The sequence below is a fragment of the Diabrotica virgifera genome, chromosome 10 (assembly GCF_917563875.1).
Source record: "Diabrotica virgifera virgifera chromosome 10, PGI_DIABVI_V3a".
Taxonomy (NCBI): Eukaryota; Metazoa; Arthropoda; class Insecta; order Coleoptera; family Chrysomelidae; genus Diabrotica; species Diabrotica virgifera.
This window is the reverse complement of record NC_065452.1, coordinates 153559314-153571473: the sequence shown is the minus strand read 5'-3', so window position 1 is coordinate 153571473 and position 12160 is coordinate 153559314. Positions and strand designations below refer to the sequence as shown.

Here is a 12160-nt window from a genome sequence, read left to right as displayed (position 1 = left end):
TATTTACAGTCAAACAAATCTTGAGCAAAGCATGGGAACACGATGTTGATGTTCACAACGTGTTTGTAGACTTCAAACAGGCATACGACTCAGTCAAAAGGAACAAACTATACTATATATTGGCTGAATTGGCAATACCACACAAGCAAATAAGACTCATTAAAGCCACAATGGATGAAACTCAGGCATGTGTACGAATACAAAACCACCGGACAGATATTTTCAACATTTCGCAGGGGCTAAAGCAGGGAGATGGGCTGGCCCCAACATTGTTTAACCTGGCACTGGAGTATGCGGTTAGGCAAATGCAAAATAGACGAGGAAATCTACTGACTAACCGAACGGTACATTTGGCCGCTTATGCTGATGATACTAATATTATGAGTAGAACATCAACAGGAGCACAGTAAACATATGCAGAGTTAAAAACACGGAAAGGAAAGTACTTAGGAGAACACTAGGACCTGTGAGGGAAAACGGAATCTTCAGAAGAAAACGATACAACAACGAGCTTTATCAACTTTATAAGGAAACGCCCCTATCAGACTTCATTAGAATACAAAGATTGCAATGGGCCGGACATGTGATAAGAATGGGAGAGGATAGGCTACCAAAAATAGCACTGAATGCTAGAATGCAAGGAAAAAGACCGGTTGGGAAGCCACGAAAGCGCTGGGAAGACACAGTAAACAGCGACGCACAAGCCCTTTTAGGAGTCCGTGTATGGAGAAGAGCAGCCACAGACAGGCAAGGGTGGAGGCAAAAAATAAAGGAGGCCAAGGCTCAATTTGGGCTGTAGTGCCTTAGAAGAAGAAGTGACATTGTTTTGATCATTGTCCATAATTTTCTAAGTATAAATAAATTAGAGGTCTTAAAAGCACCTTAATGTTTATTGGTTTACAGTTTTATCTATCAAATAATATTCCAGCTTTACTCACACAACTTCAAAAAATAATACATTCATCAGCTACTCATATTTATTAGTGGTGTGACTAATCAAAATTGTTGATTCACCAATAAAAATGTAATGTAAAAATATAAGAACTTAAAACCAGAATTAATGATGAGGCGAATGAAAAACCTGTCCAAAATTTATTTGACTAATAGCAAATTCTGGCCGTTATCCATGTATAACTGGTTGTTATTTGGACGAATCACATTGATATGTAGTTATACGCTGTGAGCTCGTACGTAGAGGGGATATTTATAAATTCGCGAGCGCCAGTAGTGGCAATTCTGTAAACGTTTACCGGAAATTTGACATAAATGTCAAAGTGATTAATTTAAAATTAAAATTAAAAACATTAATTATAAAAAATATTAGTTGGTCAAAGCTATGGTATACCGGGTGGTGAATTGGAAAGCGGGCCATAGGAAACTCAATGTAAAATTCTAAGCTGTTAAATTCCTGCTTCCCTCATTATTTTACATCAAAAGTCATCAGAAACTATTTGTAGAGAATTGAAATCTTTATTGAAAACAACTGTTAATATTGTTCTATGAACAATAATTATTCAAAATTTTGTAAAAATATAATACAATTTTCAGAGTAATACGCCAAAGCTAGGCCACACACAATACAATAATGTGTATACGATTGCATTTGTTGACAATGAATTTATTATATTAACAATTAGAACTGTCAATTTTTTTAATTATTTTATCATTTTTTGTTTAAAACACAATAAAGTTGATAAGATACCCTTAGTTAAGGAGAAAGTATTAATAATAAAGATATTTTCTTCAGTCAATAATGTGCTCAATGTCAGTTAAATAGTAACGTGTGGCCCAACATACCCACACATACCTACTGCGGTAAATACATTATATTTTTCAAAATTTTGGAATGTGTTTAAATCGTAGAACAATTGTAACTTCTGTTTTTAATACAGATTTCAATCCTCTACAAATAACTTCTCATGACTTTTGATGTAACATAATTAGGGAAGCAGGAATTCAACAGTTTAGAATTTTACATTGAGTTTCCTATGGCCCGTTTTCCGATTCACCACCCGGTATATTTTTACCTTAAATATACTTACGTTTTAAATACCGAATTTACGTTTTTTTAATGTTCCGTAATATGTAATTATAAGTTAATCTAATAATCTTAGCCCCATCTACACGATAATTGTGAAAGTATCCGAAGTAAGAAATTAATATTTCATCAATAGAACGTCAAAACGATTATCAAAATCTTAAAAAAATCTGTTACAATTTAATTACTTTTTAGCGTTGTAAATATTAAGCGATAACAATTAAATAATAAATTTAAAAATTACCGGTGAAAGTTGAATTAGTAATCCGCCAGGAGCGACACCAGCGAAGCTCAGAGCGTATATTGGAATAATTGTATTTTAAATATAGGCGAAGCAATAAAGCACTATAATCGGCCCTACCTCCGAAAAAAAGGACAAGACGGATCTTAATAATTATTTTTGCATTCGATTCGTGAATGCGCCAGGAAACTTTGTGAACCGGAGCCATGATATAATATTGAAAAACTGCATGCAAAAAATGCATTCTTAAAGTGCATCTCAAACAGACAATAAAAAAAATTCAGAACTCGTCAATTATCGGCGGAAATGAGTTCAATTTTGTTACCTGGGGGTTTTTGGGGTCGCTGAAAAGGAATATGACGTCAAAAGTGATCTACGGAGTACCTGGTGCCCAGGGTTCCTACTGTGTACCTGGTCTTGTGAAGTTTTCGGCAAATTCATTAAAAATTAGTCAAAAATCATTACATTTGGGGCCGCTAACGACGAATATGACATCGGAAGTGATTTTCGGAGTACCTGGTGCCCAGGGTACCTACGGTTCACCTCTCTTGTGTAGTTTTCGGCAAAAAATTTATTAAAAAATTAGTCAAAAAATAATTACTTGGGGGTTTTTGGGGTCGCTAACGACGAATATGACATCGGAAGCGATCTCCGGAATACCTGGTGCCCAGGGTACCTACTTCTTATGGAGTTTTCGGCAAATTCATTAAAAAATTAGCCAAAAATCATTACTCGGGGGGTTTTTCGGTCGCTGACGATGAATATTACATCGGATATTATCTACGGAGTACCTGGTACCCAGGTACCTACTGTTTACCTCGTTTTCTGGAGTTTTCGGCAAATTCATTAAAAATTAGTCAAATATCATTAGTCACGGGATAAACAGTAAGCACCCTGGGCACCAGGTATACCGAAGATAACTTCCGATGTCACATGCGTCGTTAGAGACCCCAAAAACCCCTAAGTAATGAATTTTGACTAATTTTTTAATTATTTTACCAAAAACTCCAGAAAACGAGGTCAACAGTAGGTACCCTGGATACCAAGTACTCCGTAGAGCACGTCCGATGTCATATTCGTCGTCAGTGACCCCAAAAACCCCCGAGTAACAAAATTGAACTCATTTCCGCCGATAATTGACGAGTTCTGAATTTTTATGTTTGTCTGTTTGAGATGCACTTTAAGAATGCATTTTTTGTATGCAGTTTTTCAATATTATATCTTTACAAATGTCTATTTGTCCGGTTAAGTGAAAATAGTTCTAGAAGTTTTAGATATAGTAGCGTACCACGTATATTTTTTTGAATCGTGTACAACTCATATCTCATATCACAAATTAATATTCATTCAGCAAAGACTAGTAAATCAGTTTCAACACTTAGTTAGTTCTTTTAAGCATTCTTCTAAACTGTTGTAACGTTATTAGGATAAAAAAACTAGGATAGATAAACTAGGTAAAGATGTTTATTAGTGTTCAAAAGGCAAAATAAAAATAATTGTTTAAAGCCAAAATAATACAATTACTCCAGGAAACGAAGCCTAAAAAGCTCTTGAAAAATTGAAAAGTGACTAGGCACTATTTTTAAGTGGAATATTTGTTGAGAGTATAAATATAGAAAATGCGTACTATCTCATATGGGCATCGAAATTTTTACTGCGTCATGGTTTTATTAACATTTAAGCAAAAAAGCGACGTTTTTCATTCACTTCAATATTGTGAAAAAAATACGCATTGTAGATGACAACGTTCAACAGACGACTTTCTCGAAAATTGAAAATACTTGGTCTTTAAAATGAGATTTTCTAACTAAAAAAAGTTATCGCAAATTAAAACCAAAAGTAAGCATTTTTCAATTATTTATGATAAATAATATTAAAATAAACAATAAAAGTATTTAAAAAATATTTCATAATGTGGGAGGAAGGTTAAAACGGTCTTCTTCTTCTTCAAGTGCCATCTTCGTTCCGAAGGTTGGCGATCATCAGGGCTATACGTATTTTCGAAACTGCTGACCGAAACAATTCGTTGTTGCTACAGCTATACCATTCCCGTAGATTCTTTAGCCAGGAGTTTCGTCTTCTTCCTATGGATATTTTTCCTGATATCTTTCCCTGCATAATTATTCGAAGCAGTTCATATCTTTCGCCTCTTGTAATGTGTCCCAAGTATTGCAGTTTTCGTTTTTTGATCGTAAATATGACTTCCTTTTCTTTATTCATTCTTCTCAAGAGTTCGACGTTTGTGACTCTCTCCGTCCATGATATTCTCAAGATTCTACGATACATCCACAGTTCAAATGCCTCCAATTTTTTTATATCAATATTTTTCAGCGTCCATGACTCCATTCCGTAGAATAGCATAGAAATTACGTAACATCTCATCAGGCGAAGTTTCATTTCAAGGCTCAAATCTCTTCCACAGAACACCCTCTTCATTTTAGTGAATATGGATCTGGCTTTTTCTATTCTTATTTTGATTTCTGCTGAGATATCGTTGTCTTCATTTACAAAAGTGCCTAAATATTTGTATTTGCTAACTCGATCGATAATTTCATTGTGTAAATATAAATTTTGGACATTTCGTGTTGATTTCGATATTACCATAAACTTAGTTTTCTTTATGTTCAAGGATAGTTCATATTCTTCGCTGCAGTCTGCTATCTTATTCACCAATGTCTGTAGCTCTTCAAGTGTTTCTGCGATCAGAACGGTGTCGTCGGCAAATCTCAGATTGTTTAATCTAACACCATTTATTTTAATACCTATGGATTGCTCAGAGAGTGTTCTATTCATTACGTCTTCGGAATAGAAATTAAACAGGGTTGGTGACAGTATACACCCTTGTCTCACATCTCGCTTTATTTAAATTTCTTCAGTGGTATTATTCTCTACTCTCACTACTGCTTTCTGATTGTAGTACATATTTGCTATTAGTCGGATGTCTCGTTTATCTAAATTCTTTTCTGCCAGGAGTCTGATTAGATGATCATGCCGCACTTTATCAAAGGCCTTGTTATAATCTATGTTAAAACGGTACAGATAATTAAATTGTTTATAAGACACAATATGGTACTTCATTCTGCATCTATAAGTTGTAAGTAAACAATTAAAAATTAATATACTTTTTAAAACATGAAAATTTGAGACCGTACCAAGAGAATAAGTCCTTCTAAGTAGAAAAAATCCTTCTAAAATTGACAAAGCACCTGTACAGCCATTTAAAAATTACTTTTTTCAAATGGAATAAACCAATAGAATTATTTAAAAACTACTCGAACGATCTGACATACTACATAAACAATCACATTTTGAAAAAATTTTTTAATTATAAACAATTGAAAAAAATGCTTACTTTTAGGTTTAATTTGCAATACCTTTTTTGTTTATAAACATTTTTTAATTTACAAAATCTCATTTTAAAGAGCAAGTATTTTCAAGAAAATCGTATGTTGAACGTTTTCATCTACCATATTATATTTTTTTTTCAAAATATTGAAATGAACGAAAAAAGTCGCTTATCTTTCCTTAAATGTTAACAAAAATTGTTTTTCGCATTAAAAAAAAAAGTTTTAAAAGTTGAAAAATAGCACCCATTAATTTGTAAATGCTTAGTTTTCCTGGGGTAAATCACTACAATATCTTGATGATAGTTGAGTTAAAGATAATAACTTTTTATTTATTTCAGTCTATTAAACTTTTTATTTTTATAACTAGATCTTTACAGTATATATACAAGAGTTCCAAAAAATGTTCCAACACGATAGTCATCGATCCACCTGCACACATCATTTCATCTAGGAATATAACATTATCCAAGAGAACAAATAATTAAATATATGTTTATCCTGTTTAAGGTTTCGTGTGTTCTGCCACTGGCTATGTAATCACAGTTACTTTAGCAATATGATTTTGGTGTGTATTATGGTATCTTCAGCATTACTAGCAGTTGAGGACCCAATAGACACGGAGTCTGAAACCAATAAGGTGAGTGAATCACTGAATATGTACTAAAATAGATACTTAAACAATTTTTAAAATAGATACTATCTTGCTTGGGATATAAGCCACAATTTAGGTTGAGAATGAATGTAATCGAATGAAATATCTTCCAATAAAATCGTCGCAGGAACGCAACTCATAAATGTCGGCAATATCATTTTAAAGTCGCCTACTTTAAAATGTATATGTCTGAATTGTCAATATGAATGAGTCAGATAAAATTAAATTTTTTTCACCAAGCAACATCAACAACATTTGTTTAATTTATTAAGATTTTGTATTTTGATAACGATTTCCGAAGTGGAAGATGAAACGTCAAATAAATTTCATTTCCAACTTAAATTGTGGCTTATTTCCAAAGTAAAATAGTAAATTGCATAAGATGCCACAAAGAAATAGCTTCAGAACAAAACTGAGCTTAGAATTAGCTTAGCTACCAAACAGGCATGTCATAATAATTAGAGACCAGGAAGATTATTTTTTGAAGATGATATAAGTATTATCTTCGAAAAATGCATCTTCTGATACAGGTATCTAGGAGTTACTTGTAGAAAATTTAGTTATGATAATAGGATGTAAGTGTACTATACAGGGTGGGGCATTAGTACGTGGAAGGCCAATTACTAGTTTGTCGTAAGAAATACGAAAAAAAGGTAATTAAGTAAAATTTGGGGCACATATAGGAACATAATTTTTTTTGGGAGGTGAGAATCTTCAAAAGACCGTCTAGGAAGGTGTCCAAAGAGTGTCGGATTCAGTCCGTCACGCTTCACCGTGCCGAACCGCCTATCGACTAAACTCACCCCCTCTTCCTTCAGCCGACGGGTCAGGAAATGCCCTCAGCGAGCATGTCTGACACAAACTTCTGTTTTTTTAATGGAACACCCTGTATATTATTACATTTTTCGATTTTCCTCGATGTCTTCTTTCTTAAAATATAAGGTTTTACAATATTATACGAGATAGTTTAAAAGATAATTACGTTTTTTTATTAATTTCTTAGTAACATTCACACTCTATGTATACCTAAAATTGTATTGATTTGACATCAAAATTTCTATTTATATTCAAACGATTTTTAATATAGTCTAACTACTATTCTTAAAAATTATTATATTTATAACAGCGCTACAGGCCTTAGAGGCCCTTGGCTTCGATAGTCTTGACTATATTCTTCCACTTTCTCCGGTCCTTCATTTGTTCTCTCCAGTCTCTTGTACTCATTTCTTCTATGCCAGTCCGGACAGCATCCAACCACTTCCTTCGTAGTCTCCCTCTTCTTTTCTTCCCTTGTTCTCCTGCTAACAAAACTCTTAGGACGTTTCTTTCTTGTGGCATTCGTGAAACATGTCCCAACTATCTAACTCCCTGCGCCCCGATTTTCTGTGTTATTTTGGGTCTCTTATATATCTGCATTAGCTCCTGGTTTGTTCTTCTGCGCCATTCCCCGTTAGCTTCCTTGATACCACCAAAAACTTTTCTCAAGATTTTCCTGTCGCAAATCTCTAGCTTTTTTTCTTGTTTCTGATTCATGGTCCAAGTTTCACATGCATACATCACCGTTGGTCTCACTATTGTCTCATAAGATCGAATCTAGGCTGCCCTGGACACGTTTTTGGCCTTCAACGGTGCGTTTAATGATCCTACTGCTTTGCTAGCTTTCAACAAGTGCTTATTAATCTCTCTCTCTTCGTTTCCTCTATTTGTAACGGTTATTCCAAGGTACTCAAATTCAGCTACCTTCTCAAATTTATACTCTCTGTCATTCGTCGTTAGAGTGATCCATTTATTAAAAATTATTAATATAGCGAAATGTTTAATTTTAGTATACAGAGTTGGTCTAAACTCGGATTGAGAATGTTTGAGTTTTCTTAAATGGAAGAGCCTCTATTACAGTGCCACAATCTAACTGCTTTAATTTGTGAATTATCTGTGATCCTTTAAGCCAAATATTAATTGCAAAAAAATACGTGAAATTTTATTAGGTTGGCCGTGAAAATATTTAATCAAAAATAATTTTTCGAAAACAAAATAAATATTAATCTAGAATGGTATTGGATGGGATATATTTTGATATCTACATAGTTAAGATTTTCGGTGCGTAAAATATTAATAAAAGTATACAATATTCTACCTAGTTGTCTATGACACTAAATTTACTTAAAAAAACATTTGACATACTATCTTTATAGTTCCAGTTGCCTTGTTACCATTACTAATATAATTTTTGATTACTCTGTATTTTTCTCATAGCTTTGTTTGAATTGCAGGTGCTGTCAAAATTTGACGTATTTTTTACAATAATTTTTTCAATTGAACTGATGCTCAAAACCACTGCATATGGGTGCATCCTTCACGACGGTGCCTTTTTACGTTCGGCCTTCAATATGTTGGACTTACTTGTGGTTTGTGTGTCGTTAGTTTCTATATACAATAGGTAAGTGATTCTTTTATTATAAAAGATCTATTATTATTATTATTATTATACATATTACAGAAAAGTCGAAAAAATAAGTATAGTAGAAATGGAATTCGGCCAGAATGTGTAAAAAAGTGATGGTATCAATGTTTGGTATAAAAGTTTAAGCAATTCGAGTAACCGCATTAAAGATAAACACTTGCCGGTATTTTAACATCCCATTAATCATTGTAAATAAGTCATTTTAAAACTTACAGTAAACACTTGCATATTAGTACAGTTAAAATACAGAGAAATTAAACACTTTTTCTAGTTTTAATGACAAAAAAAAAACAATTTCATTAGCGGAATTGAATTCAAAATTATTTTGTACATCCTATTTGAAAAATTATTTGGTTAAAACATCTCATTTTTGTTGGTAAAAAATATATTAATTTGTCTGGACTAAATTACGGTTCTGTTGATATCCGAGAAGACTTGGTCTTCACACAATGTTGCCAAACTGAATTTTGTTATATGTATTCAGTTTAAATTTTCTAGCCGATTTTCGAGTATACTATAATATACAGGGTGTCCAGAAACTCTACCGACGAACGAAGGCAGGAGATTCCTCAGATAATTTTAAGACAATTTAACCCAATTCACCTAGTCCGAAAATGCTTCTTAAGGGAGCTAGAGCTCTTTGAAGATGGCGTCATGAAATTAGTTTTTCTTAAATATCTCCAGAACGCTTCTATTTATAAAAACTAAAATTGGTATGCATATTACCTTTTCAGAGATGAATGGATTCCATCGATTGCAAATTTCTAGTACCGGTCATAGGCGTCCGTTTTGGTTAGAGCAACGGTATTTTATCGCATAACTTTTTTGTCTTTAACTTTTATGCATTTTTTACACCGGATTATTAAATTGTGAGGTATTCTAGTACTAAAAGGTACTCTTGCTTTAAGTCGGTAGGACACACCGTTTTCTAGGAAAATCGATTTGAAAGTTTTTCGTTCTTGGAATTTGAAAAAAAAATTGAAAGAACTTTTCAACAAAAAACGAAGTATTTTACCAACATAAAGTAAGAGTAACTTTTAGTACTCGAATACCTCATAATTTAATAATCTAGTGTCAAAAATGCTCAAAAATTCAAGACAAAAAAGTTATGCTATAAAATAACTGTTGACCTACCCAAAACGGACGCCTATGACCAGTACTCAAAATTCGCAATTAATTAAATCGATTTATCTCTGGAATATAAATGAATGTACCAGTTTTCGTCTTTCTAAACAGTTTTTTTTTAATTATTTTTTTAATTCAAAAAGCGAAAAGTTTTCAAATCGATTTTTCTAGAAAACGGTGTGTCCTACCGATTTAAAACAAGAGTACCTTTTAGTACTAGAATTCTTTAAAATTTTATAATCCAGTGTCAGAAATGTATACAAGTTAAAGCTAAAAAAGTTATGCGATAAAATAATTGTTGCCCTACCCAAAACGGACGCCTATGACTGGTACAAGAAATTGACACTGGATGGAATCGATTTATCTCTAGAAGGTAAATACGTGTACCAATTTTCGTTTTTCTAGCTAGAAGCGTTCTGGAGGTATTTAAGAAAAACTAATTACAAGACGCCATCTTCAAAGAGCTCTAGCTCCCTTAGGAAGCATTTTCGGACTAAGTGAATTAGGTTAAATTATCTTAAAATTATCTGAAGAATCTCCTGTCTTCGTTTGTCGGTAGAGTTTCTGGACACCCTGTATAATTATTATACAAACAAAGAGTTGTTGAGAAATTATTTGAAATTGATCCGGAAAAAAACTATTCAGATGTAGATAAAAGTGTTAATAAATGTTGATTTTCAACAAGAAAATCACAAAAAGAAAACAAGGAAAGAGACAGCAGTGAAAACAATTAAACGAAAATGGTGCAAAGGAAATCTATTTCATCAAGACAATTGATAATAATCATATTAAAGAATAAATGAAAATAAAATGTTTTAACTGACGAAATATAAAAAAATATATATATTCGAAAAATACATGTTTCAAGTATTTCACATACGGTTTAGTTATATTTATAGAAACGTTTATTAGGTATATGTGTAAAATAATTCCCAGAACATCTACAACGATACAAAAAATCGTAGACAATAATAAGAATCCTTGTCAATGAGAAAACTTTTGTGTTGGTGAAGTAGAAAATTTTCATTATAAATTTATTATAAAGATAAAATTTAACAAGCAAAAAGCATCAGAACAATATTCTTTTCAAAATTCACAATAAGTTCGAAATAGACTCTATTACAGTCGGAAAAATGAAAGAATACCCATGAACGAACATATAAAACACGCTGTATTTTCCTGTCACCGTCTCACACAAAAAATTGACCAGCGCAAATACATGTAATAATTATTATTACATGAACTTGCGCTGGTCAATTTTCTTTGTGACACGGTGACAGGAAAATACAGCGTGTTTTATATGTTCGTTCATGGGTATTCTTTCATTTTTCCGACTGTAAATAGATGTAGCATAACAAATTCAATGGATTGCGATCTGAAGATATTTTCCAATACACCTTTCAACAGAAAATTTCATCGGGAATTTAACACTTGGGCGTCATGCCGTTCCGATGCACTTTATAGTGAAACCTGGCAATTTAATTAATAAGCGAACTTCATGAAAAATTGCAAAAAATTGGGGTGGAAATATTACCTATTACTTTATATTTGTAATTCTTTAACCCTGAAAAATCAAGGTCACATGCGTAGGCCTCTATTACTTTTCTTGTAAAAAGCTATTTCCAAATTTGTTTCATCTATCAGTAGTTGTCATACATATCACGTATCCAGATTATTCCAGTTGTCTTCTGCCTCGCTCCATCTTCTTCCTATTAGGGAACCGTCTTTCACCGTCCTTACTCATCTATAATTTATTGTCATTCGGCTTATGTGGTCATTCCATTCTACTCTTCTTAAAATGCCTATCCGTTCCGGATGTTGACGATCAGCATGGCTATCTTGACTTTGTTTACCGCAGCGCGGAACTGTTCAGTGGTAGTCGTGTTATACCACTTTCGTAAATTTTGAAGCCAGGAAATGCGTCTTCTTCCCGTTCCTCTTTTACCATTTACCTTCCCTTGGAGAATCAGTTGGAGAAGGCCGTAACGTTCTTGATTTCTCATTACATGTCCTAGATTAGATATTCTAATTTTTTTGTTTTGATGGTTATGAGAATTTCACACTCTTTCCTCATTCTACGCAGGACTTCCACATTAGTAATTCGGTCAACCCAGGATATACGTAAGATGCGCCTATAACACCACATTTCGATAGCTTCGAGCCGATTCATAGATGCAACAGTTAGTGTCCACGCTTCCATTTCGTAGAGCAGAACTGTGAATATATAGCTTTTTAACAGACGGTATTTTGTTTTTAATGATATGTCTCGAATGTTGAAAATGGGTCTCATTCTAAC

At 33.1% G+C, this 12160-nt stretch overlaps 1 protein-coding gene across 13 annotated transcripts in view; it reads left to right on the top strand.

Moving 5' to 3' along the window:
• LOC114325428 (muscle calcium channel subunit alpha-1) overlaps positions 1 to 12160 on the top strand; it is a 759065-nt gene that overhangs the window by 560009 nt on the left and 186896 nt on the right. For all 13 annotated transcript variants that reach the window (XM_050663510.1, XM_050663508.1, XM_050663509.1 and 10 more), the window contains exons 17-18: positions 6134 to 6263; positions 8549 to 8715. In XM_050663510.1, coding sequence (XP_050519467.1) covers positions 6134 to 6263; positions 8549 to 8715 — 297 coding nt within the window. The remainder of the gene's footprint in view (positions 1 to 6133; positions 6264 to 8548; positions 8716 to 12160) is intronic.